The 21,545-nt window shown below is 40.8% G+C and overlaps 1 protein-coding gene across 1 annotated transcript in view; it reads left to right on the forward strand.

Moving 5' to 3' along the window:
* pclob (piccolo presynaptic cytomatrix protein b) overlaps positions 1–21,545 on the forward strand; it is a 59,043-nt gene that overhangs the window by 32,093 nt on the left and 5,405 nt on the right. The window contains exons 16-34 of the mRNA XM_086072621.1: positions 209–1,043; positions 1,138–2,182; positions 2,924–2,992; positions 3,330–3,356; positions 4,859–4,947; positions 5,410–5,485; positions 5,576–5,701; positions 7,976–8,084; positions 9,672–9,739; positions 9,810–10,063; positions 12,708–12,755; positions 13,236–13,366; positions 15,323–15,349; positions 15,721–15,814; positions 17,881–17,952; positions 18,017–18,305; positions 19,160–19,354; positions 21,011–21,155; positions 21,234–21,292. Of these exons, the coding sequence (XP_085928747.1) occupies positions 209–1,043; positions 1,138–2,182; positions 2,924–2,992; positions 3,330–3,356; positions 4,859–4,947; positions 5,410–5,485; positions 5,576–5,701; positions 7,976–8,084; positions 9,672–9,739; positions 9,810–10,063; positions 12,708–12,755; positions 13,236–13,366; positions 15,323–15,349; positions 15,721–15,814; positions 17,881–17,952; positions 18,017–18,305; positions 19,160–19,354; positions 21,011–21,155; positions 21,234–21,292 (3,758 nt within the window). The remainder of the gene's footprint in view (positions 1–208; positions 1,044–1,137; positions 2,183–2,923; positions 2,993–3,329; positions 3,357–4,858; positions 4,948–5,409; positions 5,486–5,575; positions 5,702–7,975; positions 8,085–9,671; positions 9,740–9,809; positions 10,064–12,707; positions 12,756–13,235; positions 13,367–15,322; positions 15,350–15,720; positions 15,815–17,880; positions 17,953–18,016; positions 18,306–19,159; positions 19,355–21,010; positions 21,156–21,233; positions 21,293–21,545) is intronic.

A 21,545-nucleotide genomic window follows, 5' to 3' on the forward strand; every position in this document is an offset into this window, starting at 1 on the left:
AATCCATCTGTATGCCCATACTTACCTTGCTAGTTTATAGGCTAAAAGGCTGCCTTGACATCATTCAATGAGACCTCTCCAAACTCACGCATTGTGAAAGGTATTATTGTGTGAGAACCCATAACATTAGCAACTTTGTTTAAAGGGGTCAAAGAAACGTTCCTGAATTAACAATTAGATGGTAAATGGTGATACCTTATGATTGCAGGTACCTGGAAATGGGTATCAATCGGCGAAAGGAGGTCTTGCTGAAAGAGCGAGAGAAGAGGGAGAGGGACTATCTCCAGGGAGTGGCAGAAGAAAGAGATTACATGTCAGATAGTGAGGTTAGCAACATTAGAGATGACCGGAGTGATGGCCTGGAGAGGCCACGGACGGCACCCCAATCAGAATTTGATCAGTTCATACCCCCGCAAACAGAAGCTGACTCCCAGTACAACACACTCACAAGTCCCTACTCTCATTACGGCCAGTATGTTCCCCAAACTCAAACCACGAGCCATTATACCCAACATAATCTGTATGAACCGCAGTCCGTTTACCATCAACAGGTGTCTCCGTACCAACATGTCTCGACCCTATCACTCTCCCACGGTCAGGATCAGACAAGCAGCTACCAGCATGCCCTTCTCTTACAACAAGGAAAGCAGCGTCAAACCAACCTGTCTGATTTAGAGCCTAAAATCGCAACTAACTATGAGGTCATACGTAACCAGCCTCTAATCATTGTGCCGACCTCCTCAGAGAGCGGCTTTGGGGTGGCTCATCTCGGAGGCAAGTATGGCAGCTTGGACTTGAGGCTCGGGCTAGAAGAGAGGAGCATGGCTTCTAGTCCCATGTCAAGCATTTCTGCAGATTCGTTCTATGCTGACATCGATCACCACCATGCCAGAAACTATGTGCTCATTGAGGACATAGGGGAACTCACCAAGGGCTCCACGGGATTGAGTACCACTGGCTTGGGTTCTGGATTTAACCTGCCTGATAAAGAACTATCCAAGGCAGACAGACTACTTAGGGCAGCAGAAGTCAGACGCACAGAGGTACACCCCCATCATTTTTCTTCATAATTACCTTTGTCAACTCTCTCCACTTTCCTTTCTGTTATACTTATTTTTCCCCTTTTTCCCCCTTTAGGTAGCAGATTTTTTAGGCCAGTCCCAACTTCAAGGTTATGGTAAAGGAGAAGAAGACAGTATGGAGGAGCCCTATGAGTTAAAGCTACTTAAGCAACAGATCAAGCAGGAGTTCCGGAGAGGAACTGAAGGGCTCGAACATTTATCGGGCTTGGGCTTTCCCCAGTATCTGTCCAGTGATAGCAGCTTTCGCCACTTCCCTAAAGGAGAAAAATATAGTATTGGAAGGCTCACACTTGAGAAGCAGGCTGCAAAACAACTCCCGGCTGCTGTGCTTTACCAGAAACAGATGAAGAACAAAAAGGGTTTAATAGAACCAAAGGCCATCACAAAATTTTCCCCCATTCAGGAGAGTCAGGATTTGGAGCCAGACTTTGGCAGCTACATGGGATCTGGAGCTTCATCTGTCACAAACCTGGCGGCCAGGGCAAGGCTACTTCAGGATGAGATTACCTTTGGACTGAGAAAGAACATATCCGAACAGCAAAAGTACTTGGGCTCCTCACTGGGAGCTAATCTTGCGGGCTCTTTGGGTCAGTCCATAGGACTTGGGTCCACTATTAGGGCCTCTGCCCAGGATGATGGCACCTACCCAAGCGGCAGCCGTTCCAGACCATCATCTCGTCCTTCTTCCCGACCCTCTTCCGTCTACGGCTTAGATCTATCAATCAAACGTGATCTTTCCAGCTCCTCACTACGACTTAAAACTGAGGTGGAGGTATTGGACGCAGCGTTTGCTCCTGGTGTGACCAGAACAAAGCCCACCAGTTTGCCTATCAGCCATAGCCGGGGCCGTATCCCCATCGTTGCACAGAACTCCGAGGAGGAGAGCCCCTTGAGCCCGGTGGGGCAACCAATGGGAATGGCTCGGGCATCAGCAGGACCTCTCCCTCCAATTTCTGCTGACTCCAGGGACCAGTTTGGTTCGAGCCATTCCTTGCCAGAGGTGCAACAACACATGAGGGAAGAATCTCGAACTCGCGGCTATGACCGAGATATCGCATTCATCATGGACGACTTACAAGGTGCCATGTCGGACAGTGAAGGTAAATGGAACCAGAGACCGTTGCAAGAACTCAACTGTGTGGACTTGCTTGTCATGCATGCTACTGTTGAGTGATCTTATGTGTTATTCAATCATCAGTACTTAAAATATGCATTGCTTGTTACATGTTACTCTACATATTACTGTGTCATATTTAGTATGATTCTATTTAATGTGTTGCATGCTGTTCTTCTCCATTTTAGTGCATAAGCTTGGGTTTATGTATGGCACAATTAAGGTCTATCAACATTTCTTATGTGATTTTATATGCATGTCTTGTCATCATTTAGTCGTCTTTGTTTTGTATATTTTTAGTCTCCATTACATTATGTTAATAACTTAATAAAAGACATGCAGTAATTTACACTATCGCCATATTATCATGTAAATTGTGTTTGGTTAATTCTGTCTTTTTTCATTATCTGCATTTGATTTTGCATCCTTGCATGTTTTTTCTAGAAGCATTCACAGTACAGTATATGTTTTGATTTTCCATCCCAATAAAGTCAATGACTTCCATATTTTCTGTTATCCTCATTGCCATTTTAGAAAGAAATCCAGATGTGTCGCTGCAAAACACACATTCCCACTACAAATTCTAAACACTGTCTTGATGATGAATTAGTATTCCACTCACATCACATGTAGCTTGTGGATTGTTTTGTGTAGGCTCTTTCTAAGTAATGAGAAGATGATTTGTGTGCTGACTCCACATATAAGTGTCAATCTGCCTTGATTACAGGACTCAGTGAGTCCGTGCTGATGTTGAACAGAGAGGAAGCCAGAATCTTTCATGAAAGTATCGCACACGGTAGAGTATCATAGTTAACCAACTCTCAAGGCCCACTTACACACTGGTTGATGGATGAGCTTTTTCCCCTTTAGTGTATCTTGTGTCTTTTTCATAGTGCCTCTCCTTTAAGTGTGTACACGTAGCGGCTAGTTGGTTGCTGTAATTTCAAGCATGCATCATACATTAACTCCTGCTTTTATTGCATGTGCCAACATACACTCCCAGTACATAGAAGCTCCTCTCAGCTTAGTTCCTTGACTTCACAGGCTGCTGCACGCATTTCTTGAAACAAAACAAAACAAAACATATATCATTCTTTCAAAAATATATAAATATACACAATTTTTTACCCCAGCTGGAGGCCCAAACTGGAATATAGAAGGTGAGAGCATTCTCCCATCTAGCAACATACAGAATGTACGCCTCCGTGTCGCATATCATTACTCTCCTGAATGTATCACTTTTCTATAAGTTATGAACTGGACCCATTCTGGAATGACTCGCATCTCAGTGGTAGAAAGTCTCATGCCATTTAGTGGAACCCTTAGTTGCAATTCATTTTGGGAATGACCCATCACAATAGCACATCTGCTGCACTGACTTAAGTGAGTATGCATCATTGGGGAATGGCTGCACATCACAGTGGTTCCGTAGAGCATATCAGTTGCTTTTCTGGTTGTCTGTGTTCATGTATGTTTTTCTCACAAAGATGTGTATTTGGAATGAAACTCCAATATACTGCAAGTCAGTTTCTGACTGAAAAAAAGCCTTCAAGGTCGACATTGCTGCTGCACACCGATTCTTGATAAGAACATTTTCCTCTAATTTTGATAAGAACACTTAATCCAAGAAGCACAGATAATGGGATCAAGCGTTTATCTAACATTTACATAAATTTACAAGTTCAAGGGCCACAGGGCATATGGCAATACAGGAGAAATAAGTTTCTCAACAGAATAATGATAACGGCTAAATGAAATATCAGTAAAAGAGCAAAATCCTGCATTTCACAAGATGGAAATGTTCTGCTTAAAATAACAAGTAAACAAATAAACAGATTTGGGCTCTTCCGTCTCTCTGTTCAGCCCCGACAATGACATATGCTCACATTTTCAGCAAGTGTGCACATTTTCGTCAAATGGTTTATGACACAAAGCCTAAAAAATACACGGACTGAGAACGATCATCTGCACTGAGCCAGGTTGACGGATGAAAACCTTATTCAGTTGGTGCTTGATCACTGTATCTAATCGAGACTTTGCGTCTTTAAGCATTTGCTGAAAATGTGTGTGGGCACCCGTCAACCACGGGGGCTGACGGAGAGACGGAAGTGCCCACCTCTGCAGTTAAAGAGACTTACTGTTATACACTAAAACCAAAGTAAAGGAAAATCAAAACTACTCACCCTATTAACGATTTGGTTCAAATCCAGATTGCACAACTTTAAGGACTCACTATCATTAAATTGATAACCCACCAAATACCGAGCATTGCCATCTATGGAAAGACATAATCCTTAGTACGGCACTCGTATTGGATCCGATTAGATTGCACAAATGTATTAATTAAGTTGGTTTGTGAGAGCACATAGGCTACTGTATATAAGCTTTTAGTATCTGTCTCTATTCTAAGCTGATGTAGGAATCACACGCTTATGCATCAACGCACATTTCCTTCAGTCTTTATCAAAGCGGAAGAAAACAATAATTTTTGCGCAACATGACGTCAAGTGAATTGATGTGTAACAGACTTTGTGAGGCATATTGGAAACAGCATTTCCAAAGCTTGATTTGAAGATTGATGATGATTGATTAATGCTTCAAGTAGATACATACCTTATTCACCTACCAGCAAGCTTTTTAACAGCTACCTCTCGTTGCCCAGCCTACCATCTGAGACGAGAGGACACCGACTGGTTTGACAAGCCAAGAGAAGGTCATCCACAGGCCAGACACATGGCAGATAGGAGACAAGTAAGTTCCACATTCACAAAATGATGTACTACAATATATTGAAAACTTAAGAATGCCTGCTTGGAACTAGATTTGCCAAATAAATGATTACTATGATGCTAATTAATATATCACAAAATACAATTCAGTTCATGACCCTCAGAGACATCAATCTAATACGACAGGACAGTAACTGAAAAGAAAATCAGCCAATGATGACTTGACCGTAAGACCGGACAATGGCGGCATAAACAGCCACTGAAGGTTAGACCGTAAGAAAGTTGGCCAATAATTACATGAACAGTGATTGCAGGCAAACCAATCATTTCTTTCCCCTTACCATTAACCTTTTAATGACTAAAATGACCAATGTCTGAAAATCTGACGAAAGATCAGCCAATGGTCTCATAAAAGCAGATTGTAAGACCAGCGTATGATGGTATGAGCAGTGTATACATGCTGGTGATTACTTTTTTTTTTCAGATGAAACTGGTCCCTTATGTCTTCCCTCACACTCGTATCAAGCTCACCAGAGACCAGAGGGACTCTAGCGTGTCAGGTACAAAGTCATAGGGACAGTGTGAATAATCCCCCCCTTTGTGGATAGACCTTGATTGTGATATGTTTTTTTTTTTTTTTTTTTTTTTAGGGAATGGTCTCGGGATCCGGGTAGTTGGCGGCAAGGAGATCCCGGGCAGCCGAGGGGAGATCGGAGCCTATGTTGCTAGAGTCATCCCTGGTGGCGTTGCGGAACAAACAGGGAAAGTCACAGAGGGTAAGACAACAATTAGAGGAAGTGGAATGTGTTTCTTTTTTTGGGGAAGTTGTGTTACATTTTGGATTTGTTTTACACAATTTAAAACAGTTCCCAGATGTGTGTGACATTTTTGCATCTTAACCTGGCTTTGTCGCTTTTCATTTAGCAAGTATACAGATCCCTTTCTCTTGCTAAAAAGTGATGAGCAACAACTACAGACAACAGTCACTTTTTTTTATGGTGTTGGAGGCTTCTGCAGATTCTGTTTTCATCTGCAGTTACAAATAATTACCCATGGCTTTGGCTGATAGTATTTATGTTTAGTCAGTTGCTTGAAAATGGCGGATCTACGACCAGCGTAGCTGTAAATTTGCCTGCTTGTCATGTCACAGTGAAGCAAAATCGAGAATAGCTGTCGCTCAAAAAATGGCAGATGTTATCCCAGCTTGGTTGCCAAGTTATGGGTGGCGAAACCAGGTGAGGGGTGATATTATGTAAATTAGCTGGCTTGTGATGCCAGAGTGGCTTTGTACTACACACGTTAGAGACCCAACTATTTGTGTATATGAGCTACTCTGAAGTAAATTTTCCACAATATGTGCCCTTTATTTGTAAGAACTGATGTATATGAGGCTTGACAGAATCACAGTGTCACATACATGCTGTCATTTCTTGGTGCACAGAACATCACATCCTTTCAGCTTACCTTGGGTGGTGTTAGTCATTAAGCTATTTTTAGCTAGCCCTATACAGCAGAGGCAAGTGCATTCTTTCCTTAACACACTGAGGTGCAATTTGCAAACAGAAGAGATTAGAAGCTGAGGCCAAATCGTACAATTACAGCTTGTTTTCTTGGTTGCCTCTCGTGTTTATCCGCTGTGGTGGCTCTCTCATCGTAATTTTGATAAAGGAGGAAGGTTAATCTTTGAAAAGCTGATGAGTTGGCGATGGTGCGGTCAGGGAGCCCGTTTGTTTACCCACCGCATGCTGAACGGAAAAGACGCAGAGAGTGGCGCGTCAGAACATGCCTGCAGGTGCAAACCCAAATAGGCTGAGGAGGATGTGGAGGACAAAATGAATTGCAGGGTACAGCGGCAGTTTTTGGAACAAAGATGCATATTCATTTGAGCAGCTGGTTTCTTATTTGTAAGCGAACAGTCATTCAGTACAGTTTTTTGACATTTAGTTTGCGGTGCTGTGGTTTTTGTTCATTGTGCAATTCAACTACCTACATGCAGGGTTGCGAGGGTCACTTTTAAAAATGTATTCCATTACAGTTACAAGTTACCTGCTAAAAAAAAATATCCGATCCAAATAGCATAATATTAAAATAATGTAACTTGATTACTTTGGATTATTCCAATACCAAGTATGCTCATGATGACAAAATTGTTAAAGGTAAATTGGTCCTTCAGCAAGCCAAGTATGTTCCAAACAGTGAATACCGGTCGCCACTTCCTCCTGAACTTTTTAAACTGGCCACTTACACAACGGCCTCTCTCTCTCTTTCTCTCTCTTGTTCCCTCTCTCATTGTAGAAATTGTAATCCCTCGAAATAATCCCCATTTTTAATAAATATACCTGTAATCTGATTACATGATTTTTTCCCCTTCTCCTGTATTCCTGTGTTTCATTACTCCCCAAGCCTGACTACATGCATGTACAATTGAAATGAAGAGACCAGATACTCGATGCTATATTTTTTTCAGACCAAGATGTGGTACAGCATAATTCCATTAAAGCTATCAAATGTGTTTTACTGTCATCAAATATTGTTCAAAAACCTTTCCTGAACATGGCATATGTTTTTACTCATAGATAACATTTTCTAGGATAACAGAGCTGCCAAAAGTTACAGAGTTCCGTTTTTTAAGTCACTGAACTCGTTACGGCCATAATGTTGATTATTACGGATATTTAAAAAAATAAAAATAAAAAATCCATCATCCAACATTGGGAACCAGTACGACGCTTTGACGGGCCACCAAGGCACTGGCCAGTGCACACCATTGGGTCTCTTTACTCGAGATGCCATGGCACAGTGTGTTGCCCGTCCTTTAAATTACGAGTTTGTACACAAAACGAATTAAGCTCTTAAGACAAGGTACCACTGAAATTATAATTAGGACCTGAGCACAAGGCAGTAGAAAAAGCTTAGAGGGGCCTTAGACTCCTCAATTCTTGGAAACGGTGACAATGTACATATTTGGGGGTCCCCAACAACACCCCAATCTTATATTCTTATCACTAGTAGCATCTAATGACATGTGTCCCTCACCCACGGCATTACAGGCATGCAGGTGCTGGAGTGGAACGGCGTGCAGCTGACGGGAAAGACCTACGAGGAAGTGCAAGGCATCATGGGCCAGCCGTGTGTGGAGGCGGAGCTTTGCGTGCGACTGTATGTCACAGCTTTTCCCGTTTTGGCCTCGCCGCCTCCGCCGCTGTTGTCGCTCCCTCTGAAACCTCTTTGTCATGCTGTATTGACCTTTTCATAATGTTTGTAAACAAGATGCACCTTGGTACTTCTGGGTGGAGGAACAACAGTTGTGTTTGGGGATGCGCAGCTAAATATACAATCCCAATTCATTGAGGTGAACCTGTGGGTGAGGAAGATAAATTGAATGGATGTCATAAATAGTTGGGATTGCGAGCACACACTTTCAAAGGGACAGAATGGGAATCAAACTTCCACCAGGCTGATGTTGTTAGACGTTGTTCTGTGGTCCCTTCCTGGATCATTCAAAATACAATCCTGTTTTCTCTCTCTGTCTGCTCTGTTTATCCCTTTTGTGTCTCCATCTCAACCCAACAGACAGACAGTTGCCTGACACAGCCTGTTCTTTCCCCCCGAGGTTTATTCCTTAAAGGGAGTTTTTCCATACCTCTTTTGCCAAATGTGTGATCATGTGTAATTCATTTAGGTTGCTGTAGTGAGGAGTGTGGTTCTTGGCTCGATGTGCAAAGTGCCTTGAGACAACATCTCATACATTTGACTTAAATTGAGTGGACAGGTATGCATAAAATGCTTGCTTGTCTTTGACTCATTTAGCAACACATAATGGTGAGCATTCTGGAAGACGACTGTGTGTGAATTGACTTTTTTAGTCACTTGAATGGATATCCAAGTGACAAAAAAGTCAATTCATTAGCCAGTCCCTTGATAATCATGTAGACTACGTTTGAATTTCCACCACATCTATTTGAAATGAAGAAACCTTTGGAAATGGAAATTACAGACAGTATTTCTTTCCCCATCAAAGCAATTTACTTCTTTTGATCTATCTTCTTTTCAACTTGCATGTGACAAATTAAAACTATGTCAATCAAGAAGAAAGCTAAAAATTCACTTTATCACTTCGTCTTGGTCAAACAATGCGTAAGGGTTTGCATAGTACTTGTGCAATCTGCGTTTTTGACACCCTGAAGTACCGTACATATTACGTGAAGATTATCTACGGGTTTGGAACATTTTCTGGTAAATTTGCAGTACATTTCCATGAGAATTTAAGATGTAGAAGAAAAATGTAAGAATTTCAGGGAATTTTGGAAAATATTCCAAATTGGAAACATTGCATGGGAGAAACAACTGAGGGTGATTTATTTGAAATAGAATTTTGTCATGAACTGATATTCTTGCAAAATAGATAGCTTTGATACCACTGATACTACTGAAACCTGGTGTTTCAGTATTTTCCCTATTTAAGTACTCTATTAAAAGCCAATCTTCAATTTAGTAAATTCCTAGTTTATTCTTGTTACCTGCAATAAAAAATATCCAACTTAGAAAATTCCCCAGAATTTTGCAACCTTAGTGATGTAACGTTGAAAAGGTCTATACAGCCAATCAGCGCATGCCCATGACTCCTCTGTGCCCTTCTGTTCTCCACTCCTCTTCACGTCCCCATCATCTGACCACTCAGACTAATTGTTGCTCAAATGCACTGGTTCATATTACAAATGTCCCCAAATGTATGATTTCAAACAGCGATCTTAACATGCTGTCTGACCCCGAGCACCCACAAGTCCTGGAGCACCACGTCCAGCTTAAGGCTGGTATGTACAATGGAGTTGCATGCATGTATGTTACACTATCACAATGTGACTACACGGCTTCTTGCTTCAGTCGGAGGACAGCGTTCTCCCGGCGTGGATCCCAAGCAGCTGGCCGCAGAGCTGCACAAGGTGTCCCAGCAGCAGGCCCCGGGCATGATGGGCGGGACTGGCGTCGGGCTCGGAGGGCCTGCCGGTTTGGGCGCGCTGTCGGTGCTGGAGCGATCGACTCTGCTCCATTCGGGCACCGGGTCTGCCGCATCCAGCGGGGTGCCCAGCCCCGGCCAGCCTGCATCACCTGCCGTAAATAAGAAACAGCGACACAAGGTAGTCAAATGGAATTACAATGTGATATTTGCATTATTGCATGAAAATTGCTGGGGTCGCAATAATTAAAATAATAAAAAATAAAAACAATAGTTAAAATAATTGCCTAAGTCATTTTTTTGCAAAAAAAATTTCGAACCTTAATCATCTCCATGATGCAAAAAATCTGAAAAAAATGACAGACGATTATTTTAAGAAGGCATCGATATGACATGATTTTATTTTTAACTCACGCACGCACGCACGCACGCACACACACAAACACACACAGAATACTAATAAACTACAAACCCAATTTTTTAAAAGTTGGGCACTACAAATTGTAAATATAAACTGAATCCAATTATGTGGAAGTGCCAAATTTTAATATTTTATTCAGAATAGAACATAGAGAACATGTCAAAAGTTTAAATTGAGAAAATTTATCAAAACTGTTCAAAAAATTCCACGGTGTCAACAAATCTCAAAAAAGTTGGGATAAGGCCATTTTCACCACTGTGAGGCATCCCCTCTTCTTACAACGTCTGCAAACATCTGGGACCGAGGAGACAAGTTTCTCAAGTTTAGAAATAGGAATGCTGTCTAATTCTTTTCTAACAAGCGTCTCTCTAACTGTTCAACTGTCTTGGGCTTTCTTTGTTGCACCTTCCCCTTTAGGATGCGCCAAATTAAATTAAATGATACATTTTCTCAGTTTAAACTTTGGACCTGTCATCTATGTTCTATTCTGAACAAAATATTGACATTTGGCACTTCCACATACTTGCATTCAGTTTTTATTCACAATTTGTATAGTGTCCCAACTTTTTTGGAATTGAGTTTGTAATAAACTATAATAAATTGTGGTTTGGTACAACAAAACAAAACAAAAAAATAATAATAAAAAAATAAAATAAATAATAATAGTAGTAGTAGTAGGAACACTAAAATGTATTCCTATTTAATACAGAATATGGATTATAATGTTATATGATGTAATAATTATTAATAATAAGATATCCTGTGTTATTTAATAATACAAATAAACAAAATACTAACAATAGTAATTCAATAATTCAAATTAAAAATAGCAAATTGTTTTGCTACTAACTAACTACTATTAATAATAGTTAGGTCATTAAGTCATAATGATAACAGTAATAAAATACATTAATAAAAATATTTTGTATTTAATGCAGTGTACTGATTTAATTGCACATTAATAATCACAATTCAACTGACTACTACTATTAATCAAGTAGTAATATAGACATACAGTAGTATTATAATACAATACAGTCAGTGCATGTAGTAGTGGTAGTAGTATTAATAATAATAATAATAATAACTAGTAGTAGTAGTCATAGCTGCTATAGTTTTTAATTTAAAAAATAAATAATTATAATAAATTATATCATTATTATTTTTTAAATTCAAATTAATTCATGTTAAATTGTAAAATGTTCTCTCTAAAACAGAGTAGCAGTTTGAATTATGAATAATGTCATACTCTGTACTACTACTATTACTAATGAAAATAAATAAATAAATAAGGGCACTACTATTACCATTAATACTACTAACATTAGCAATGATACTCAAACACAATTGAATCACTGCTGTGCATTAAATACAAAACACACACAATCAATAATACCAACAGTGTCTGTTGCATGTGGTGGGGCACTGCATTCCCTGCCTCTTAATGCCGATGGCCCGTTTCATGCGTCAGCACCATCCTTGGTCCACCTCAGCCATTTTGATTCCATTAGCGTGACATCACACAATGCGTCAAAGGGGAGGCTTCCCCCAGGGAGGAAGGTCAAATGCTATTATGCTTTACATCAGACAATGACAGGCCAATTATGATAGAACAAGTAAATGTGGTCCTGTGGCGCGTGACCCTCGCTGGAAGTGTGCGAGGAGGTGTGCAAGGACACACACACATTGATTTACATTACTCATATTGTTGGGAGACCAGCTTGTCAATTCATATAAAAATGTTGGCCCCACAATGCCACGCACACAAACACACATTTATTTACATCACTTGTTTTGTTTATGAGGACATTTTAGTCCCCAGAAAGATTTACAGTGGATATAAAAAGTCGACACACCCCTGTTGAAATGCCATGGTTTTGTGATAGAAATGAGACCAGCATAACTCATTCCTAAAATTAATATGACTGTACTGGAACAGCTGAAGTTGATTTGGGAGTTAATAAGAGTCACTTTAATTGAAGACAGTTGTGTGCACTGCTGACTCCCTTTTAACATGAGTTTGAATGTTCTTGGTTCATTCTGAAGATAGCACACCCCCAATTACAACCGGGTGCACATTATTGCTGTTGACGATCTGATTTGATTTATTGATGGTTTTTTTTTTATAGCGTTGTTCAGGTTATAAGTCATATTGCTAGTCTTATTATTTACTACTATTACTAATTGTATTAATCAAATCAAATACAGTTCAGATGTTTTATTAGTTACAGTAATGGTGAAACGGATTTGTCATTTTTTTTATTTACATAATAAAAACTGGGCATTTGAACAGGGCCTTTTGTCTGCAATGCATATATTATCTGATTTATTGAAATGTCATGATGGCTCAAATATGTGTTGTTGTTTTTTTTGACAAATTCAAATCTTTCCTCTTTTGTTTCAGCCAACAGACATGATAAGGATGTCTCATCCCATTACTGGAGAAATTCAGGTAGAAAACACATTGCCTCCCCTCTTCAATCAACAATAAGTAACAGTAGTCATAAAAAGTAACAGCTCCAATGGCATATGCCGGGCTTGGAATAAGGTTAACGGCACCTCTCACATTACCATAGCGAGCAAAGATTAACTACCTCAGCGGTGTTTGAAATAGTTGTACACATTGGAGAAGGCAGTGAAGAGAGGGATAAAGCTGGGAAGGATTCACAGTGCAGAGTGGAGCAAAACTAGTACAGGGCAAAGCTTTTAGAGGGATAAAACCAATATTGAGATGGTTTGGACGTGCAGAGGCACTTTTATACATTTAAATATACATCAGTTTATTTTGAGCTGCCGCAATAGATTTAAAGCAAAAGGCCTTCGACAACCCGGAAGATGACAAACATTTCTTCCTTCGTGGTACTTGAAAAGCAAATAGGCCAATTAAATGTCCACCAGACGCCAATAGCAAGGAATCCTTCTACCACCTCAGCTGCAGATCAACTACGACAGGAACGTGGGGAACCTGATCGTTCACGTGCTCCAGGCCAGAAACCTGGCGCCGAGGGATAACGACGGCTACTCGGACCCTTTCGTCAAGGTCTACCTGCTGCCTGGGAGAGGGTGAGCATCTATCTGCGAGTGACTACTCATGTCTGCACCTTGTCTGCCTTGCGCCCTTGTGTGTGTGTGTGTGTGTCCTCGTCCTGAGTTCGCTCTTCCTATTTACTTCTTGATGACTGTGCTCTTTGTAATTATTAGACTACTAGACTACTTCTTACTGTTTGGGGGTGTAATTCCTAGAAACTTATCGTACTGTATTTTACTGTGTATACAGTGGAGGAACTTATGATGTGATTATCGGCTGAATAGCTGGTTTGCTCACAAAAAATTACTGGTATTTTTATAGTTGTCAGTCACCCATCATTCAGTCAAAACACACACCCACAAACTATATAAGCATGCATGAATACATTTTATTGACAAAAGTATTTGAACTCAGAATTCTGGCTCACACAGATTGGCTGGTGCCCATTTGGCACGCGTCTGTGCACATTCCAACAATGACTCCTGCAAGTAGCTCCGTTAATTATTTTACTTTGTATTTTATCCGTCTTTACCATCCATCCAGCATGACTCAAGTCATTTTCTGTAGAAGACACAAAAAATTGCTCGTCGACTCCTATCCTCAATGTCTCTTTATTCACTCCCAGCCACTTTCACTGAAGTTTGCTCCCGGCTGTTTTACTGGATTGTGACAGATTTTGCAAGGCCCACAAACTGTTGTGTTCTATTGCTATAAAAACATGGAACCTACCAAAAAAAAAAGGATTATAGTCTCTTCTTTCATCAGGAATCATAAATACGTTTTTGGGAGTGCGGGACAAATTATTAAAAACATATTTATAAGTTTTTGGGTTTGAATGAGTTGAGGAGACTTTAAACCAGGTGTGGGCAAATTCGGTCATTAAGGCCTGGAGTCCTGCAGGATGTTTCCCTTCTCCAACACAGCTGACATGTGGTCAGCTCATCTCAGCTCTGCCTAAGCCTGATAACGATCCTGTTGATTGGAATCAGCTGCGTTGGAGCAGGGAAACCTTCAAAACCTGCAGAACTCCGGCCCTCGAGGACCAAGTTTGCCCACCACTGCTTTAGACCCTTCCCACAACTCCATTCTGTGTGAAATTACGACTGTATTAATGAACGGTAAGGTAAGGGGTGGTGTGCCCTTTCGTGGCCATTCATCCATCCATCCGACTGGAAGACTCACAGAAAGGTATAAAAGTGGATAAAAAAATAAATAAATAATTAAACACGTGTTGTGGATTTTGCGCTGACTTGTTGATCAAACAATAATGAAACATTTAGCAGTTGACCATACATTGAAATATTTAGAAGAGATCACATTAAGTTCAACTTTGAAGTTTTTAGTACATTTTAGGTCATCCTGACTAACTCTTTGTGAGTGGGAGTAGGCCTACACATTTTTTTTACTTCTGTTTATTACCTTTATCAACAAACAAGCCTAAAAATAAGAAACAATTGATGCCTTCGTAAATGAGAAAATTCTCAAATTCAGCAAACGGTTAAAATCATTACTTCCCCCACTGTAGACTTGCGATGATGTTGATGTTGATGTTGTTGTTGCTCTGACTGCTCTCTCCGTGAGAGCTTGAAAATAGCCCAGGGATCAATAGAGCCATTAGTCTCCCTAACAGAATCAGTTTCAGATAAAAGACATCTTCTTAAACAACAGCACTATCGCCGAGCTCCTCTTTTTGCGTTCAACATTGACGGCTGATAGAAGAACAACACTTCAGATTTGTCTGTCGGCCAATTGCGCTCACGTGTTGATGATTACTTCGGTGCATTTCCAGAGTGTAAAACCTTATGTGTGCTTGGATGTGACCTAGCGAGAGTATGGATCGCCTCGGCCTGGCTCACTATCCTTTGACTGCCTTTTCTTTGGGCTCGTTGGGTTTCTCTGACTGTTTTTTTCTGTTGTTGTTTTTTTGTTTATTTTTTGGCTTTCTTGTTTGTGAAAATCCGCCCTCCTCTTCCTCTTCTGGACTCCCTCAGCCAAGTCATGGTTGTCCAGAATGCAAGGTAGTGTGGTGCTGATCTTTGCTTTCAGTTGGTGTTGTTTCGTTTTTTTTCCAACCCTTCCTTCAATTTCTGTCATTTGTTTCCCATCCTTTTTGTTATTTGTGTGTCTGCTCTGTGTAGTAGTTAAGACAAGATGTGCCATGATTTCTGCTTCTTCTCCATGCTTCTCACCTTCAAATCTTCTGTGCCTCTTTTGTAGAATTATTAATGGTAGTATTTTTTTACTTCATTTCTTTCAAACCATGATTTTGAAACAATCATATTGACAAGCATCTTTTCCTTTATGTTCATGTGTATGGAATATTGTACAGTACAACACCAAGATGGGGAGGTGATGATGACGTGTTTTGTGTGTTGTCGCAATGCTGCAGTGTGGACAACAAGAGAAGGACCAAATATGCCCAGAAGACCATCAACCCGGAATGGAACCAGACGGTCATCTATAAGAACATTCATCTGGAACAGGTACACACACTCAGCGGGCCATTTTCTAGCCCTTTCCCCTAACCCCAACCATTACTTACCTTTACTTCAACCATAACCCAATTCAAACCTAAACTCTAAAACCAAGTCTTGACCCTCAAAAAGAGGTCTAAACTTGTGGGGGCCAGCAAAATTGCCCCACAAGGAAAGGTGGGCCCCACAACTGTGTGAAATCCGTAATATTGGCCCCACCATGTAACAAAAGGTAAACAACACGCACACACCCACACGATTTAAATTTTTTCGAGTTTCTTGGAATGACATTTTAGTCCTCCCAAAATTGTACTTTGTTCATAGCCATAAAAACGCAAAAACAAGCACACACACCCATTTTGCAAATGACATAATAGGATGACAGACATTTGTGTGGCATTTTCCTTATGTGACCAACCTGTCCACTCAAAGTGGTAACAGTAAGGGTTGGATGTCAAGGGTTTCTGCCACACAAAAACAAAAATACATGAATACACGTGTGTAAATTATAATATGTGTGCTGAAGGCCACTTCACAACGATTGGTTGTTACCTATTCCTTTTCAGGATTGTATTCTTTTAACCCACCCCAAGGGCTGCTTTCAGTGTCCCTGTGCAATCTTTTGCCTGCACTCCCACAAGTCAAGTGTACAAGTGTCTCTACTCTCATTTACTTTAATAGACCATTGACAAACAAAAGTACGTTGTCGTGTTTAGTAGAGAATTAACATTTTAGGATTTGCTTGAAAATACTTTTTTCAATGCATTTCATTGTTAGTTGCTGTGAAATGACTATCCCATCCGTCTGCCAGTCCGTTTGTCTGTCCGTCCATCCATCCATCCAACCTTCCATTCATCCATCCAACCTTACATCATCCACCCACCCATCCATCCGTCTGTCCCTCCCTCCATCCAACCTTCCATCCATTCATTCATCATCCATCCAGCCATCCAACCTTCCACCCATCCCTCCCTCCCTCCATCTATCCATACATACATACATACATACATACATCCAGCCTTCCATTTCTTCATCCATCCATCCAACCTTCCATTCATCCATCCAACCTTACATCATCCACCCACCCATCCATCCATCCATCTGTCCCTCCCTCCATCCAACCTTACATCCATCCATCCACCCACCCATCATTCAACTTTCCATTCATCCATCCATCATCCATCCAGCCATCCATACATACATACATACATACATACAACCTTCCACCCATCCCTCCCTCCATCCACCCAAACTTCCATCCATCCATCCATTCTTCCATCCATTCTTCCATCCATTCTTCCATCCATTCTTCAGCCATCCATCCTCACCTACTCTACTGATATGCTCGACCTCATAACTAAAGCACTCTGACACATAGCATATTATTCAAGCACATTTCAGTAAGAAGTGTGAAAGTGTTATGTGTAAGAGGATTTGTGTGCGTGAGAGTGATTTTATCTGTGTGTATGAGAACATTTCAGTTGTGTACAGTACAGGCCAAACGTTTGGACACACCTTCACATGCAATGCATTTTCTTTATTTTAATGACTATTTACATTGTAGATTCTCACTGAAGCCATCAAAACTATGAACGGACACATGTGAAGTTATGTACTTAAAAAAAGGTGCAATAATTGAAAACATGTTTTCTATTGTAGTTTCTTCAAAATAGTCACTCTTTGCTGTGATGATTTTTTTTGCACACTCTTGGCATTCCCTCGATGATGAAGAGTAGTCACCTGAAATGGTTTTCTAAGAGTATTGAAGGAGATTCCAGAGGTGAGAATGCCGACTCTGCAAAGAAGTAATCAGAGCAAAGGGTGGCTATTTAAACATGTTTTCAGTTATTTCATCCTTTTTTTGTTATGTACATAACTCCACGTGTTCATTCTTAGTTTGCCTTCAGTGAGACTTTACAACGTAAATAGTCATGAGAATAAAGCAAACACATTGAATGAGGTGTGTCCAAACTTTTGGCCTGTACTGTATGTGAGAAGCAAGTCTAAATTATGTCCCTGACAGCTCCTCATATTTGTAAGTAAATGTGGTTATATTGATATTGTCTTGAATATAGCTAAAGAAAAAGACTCTCGAGGTGACAGTGTGGGACTACGACAGATCTTCATCCAACGACTTCCTGGGAGAAGTGAGTCAAGGCCGTTGTCTGCATACAAAGACAGTTATTGATGTTTGTTTGTTATTGACCTCAGGTCTTGATCGACTTGTCCAACACGAGTCTGCTGGACAACACGCCCCGCTGGCTGCCACTCAAGGAGCAGAGCGAGAGCATTGAGCACAGCAGAGCTCACCACGGAGTTCAGGGGCCACCCGGGTCTGGAGCCGGGCAGGGGCACGGTGCCCAAGGCCACCACCTGTCAGGGTCTGTGATAGGGCACGGAATGGGACAAGGGCTAGAGCATGGAGAAATGAGCTATGATTCACCTGTTAACTCTGTAATCAAGAGCAGAAGCCATGGAATCTTCCCTGATCCTTCCAAAGGTAAGAGAATACTTGACTTACTGCAGGTAACCAAGCGTTCAGGGAAATACTGAGACCTGCAGTTGTTAATATCTGCTGGCGGTTGTACTTCATTAAAATCATACTCAAGGGTGGGGAATATTTGGATTCCCACTGACGAGGATACTCGTCAATGGCAGTGAATGAGTGAAATGTTGAAATTGTATGCACATCACTACAGAAGTCTTTTGTACGGAAGCGTGGAACTGCCAATGTGGAGTAAAAAATGTTGACTGGCAAATGTGAATGTATTTGCAAATACGTTTAAAGATGCTAAAAAATATATATATTTTTTTATTATATATGCGTAGAGCAATAACCCATGTCCTTTTTTTTTGTATGTTTAGCCTACAACTACAAGTATGTTTGAATGTACTTGCAAATAAATTAAAACACATGTTTGAAAGTACTTCCAAGTGCGTTTGAACGCATTTAAATACTTTTAAACATATTTGCAAATACGCTTGAACATATTTCCCAGTGAAAAATGTTTACTCCACAGTGGCAGGGCCATGCTTCCGTAGTTTTGCTCGTTGAAGTTGACTGTAACATATTTTGCGCTGACTAACCAATCAGAGGATGGGAAAGTGCTGACATCATTAATGGCCTGTGCTCTGGCCTTGTGAGGATGAATTTGAATTAAGATTGTTTATAGGAACAGTCACTTGCTAATGCTAACATTTTAAGTTACATGGGACAGCACTCATTAGTCAGAAGGCCCTGGGCAGATTCAAAAGACATGACAACACAAAAAGACTGAAATCTGATTGGATAAAAACTGGATTGGAACAAAAAACAACAACAAATACATTAAATCCACCCCACTATCCCCACAGATTTGCAGATGATGCCTTTGGAAAAGTCCCACAGCAGCCCAGGGAGCTCCAAGTCTTCCTCGGACGGTCAGCTTCGCTCACACGGGCCATCAAGGAGCCAAAGCAAAAGCAGCGTCACCCAAGCCCACCTGGAGGACGCTGGGATAGCCATCGCCGCTGCCGAGGCTGCCGTGCAACAGTCCCGCCTGCAACCAAGTAAATCCCTTCCCTACCCTTGATGCACTTCCTCTGACACGCTTCTTCCCCTTTTTCCCCCTCCCCACTTGTGCATGTAGCTAACACTAATACCGCTACCTTAACGTTTTCACTTTTTTAAATTTATCTACAGTGAACCCTCGCCAGTTCGTGGTTTAGCATTCTTGAATTTGCAGATTTTTTTTTTTAGGAACAATTCTATCGTTATTCACTGAAAAGCTTGCCTACTCACTGTTTTTTCCGCTCAGGCCCAAAAATGTCTAATATAATAATATTGCTTTTGCGTCACCTGCTGGCATCTTGGTGTCAATCACCTATGTTCATGTGTTGGGATTTTCCCGTTAACTTCCTGCTCCATTCAAAATGAACTGACAGAGAAACGACCCCAAATTGGCAAACCTTGAAGGCAGTTAAAGCGCTCAAATTTTTCTGTCCTTTCATTTTACCACTGTTGCAAATGGAGAAAGACTCTCTCTGGAAACTAGACTCCTGATCGCTGGTGAAATCGAAAGTACTTTCCTGACCTGCTGCAAATAGTCCATACAGCTTTGCTGCCATCTTGTGGCATAAGTAAGTGATTGCAGATTTGTTTTGCTTCGGCATCATTAACTCGTGGATTCTCGCTTTATTTATAATAACGGGGGTTCACTGTACACTAAAGCGTCACCCGAAAGAGATTGGGCCAGTAATACAGAGCAACGTAAATGTTAATAAAACAAATTAATCGGCTTGTTTTCCTGCATTTAACACATCTAAAAACTAAGTATCTAACATATCTAACATATCTAACATATAAAACACCAACCTCTAATGATAACAACAACTCGTGTGCATGTGCCATTCCCGAGCATATGGTTTCTACCAAACCCTGAAACCAATGTGGGATAGCAGTTTTCAAAATCAACACAAAAAAACCAACAATGCTTTTCTGTAATGTGTTCTCGAACATATGAGCATGTCGTCGCAGCTCCCCTGGCTTCTTTTCTGCCGTTCTTTGTGTGTGTCTTTGCATGTGTTTACCATACGAATGCACCACTAGCAAAGAGACAACACACACACGCACACACACACGGGTATGGCACACAGGCTCCCCACCCTACCCGCTCCTCCCCCTAGCCTCCCACCCTCTTTATCCCGCTGCCCTCAACAATTGGCGGTCAAAGCAGGAAACAGCATCATTGCGAGCCTCATCCACCAATGAGAGCAAAGAGAGAAAGAGGGAAGGTGAGGCAACAGACAGGAACGATAACCATTATCATAATCCTAAAAATTACTAAAATGTTTTAAAACCTAATATAAACAACTTGTAAATGTGTGAATAACTGACAGGATAAATATAATTTAAATATCTCTACTACTAATAATAATACAATATTAAAATATTCCTAAAACAAAAACTGAACATTGTTATCTTTGTAAATACAGAATTGTCGACCCACTTCTTGAAATGATTTTCATGAATGAATTGTGGTGGGTGTGCCTAATATCTATCTATCTATCTATCTATCTATCTATCTATCTATCTATCTATCTATCTATCTATCTATCTATCTATCTATCTATCTATCTATCTATCTATCTATCTATCTATCTATCTATCTATCTATCTATCTATCTATCTATCTATCTATCTATCTATCTATCTACGTATGACAGGACCAGGGCACCGGCTGGGCGATGTCTCTGGGCCAGTGGTGCTGTCCGCCCCGAGCCTGGTGGGCGACGCCTACGGGGGCGGTCTGGATGGGGGTGAGGGTGGAGGAACTGGAGTGGACAGCGCCATATTTCAAGTCCCGCGCATGTGAGAGAAACATTTAAAAAAATGTCAGTTGTGATTGACGGTGCCGAATGCTAACACTGTACGTACCGTTTGTGGCAGTGGTACGACCATTCCCAATGGGACGGACAAAACCCACATGGGAACTCCTGAGAATGAAGGCAAGTGGCAGCCAACAAACAGAGTACAGTGAATGTAACATGAATTTACTTATTCACACACTTTTTGGAACTTGTCCTTTCATATTCACTGAAAAACTCACTGTTTTTGTGCTCAGGCCAAAGCATGTAGATGTCCTCAAACTAATAATAGTTTGTACAACTGGCACATATAGAATGATTATATGTTTCAGTGTTTCCCACAGATTTGAAATCTACTTTGGCGGTTGTCATTTTACACCTCATATCTTGCACT

The sequence above is a fragment of the Leptonotus elevatus genome, chromosome 4 (genome assembly GCF_054856555.1).
Source record: "Leptonotus elevatus isolate MCC_2025b chromosome 4, RoL_Lele_1.0, whole genome shotgun sequence".
NCBI lineage: Eukaryota > Metazoa > Chordata > Actinopteri > Syngnathiformes > Syngnathidae > Leptonotus > Leptonotus elevatus.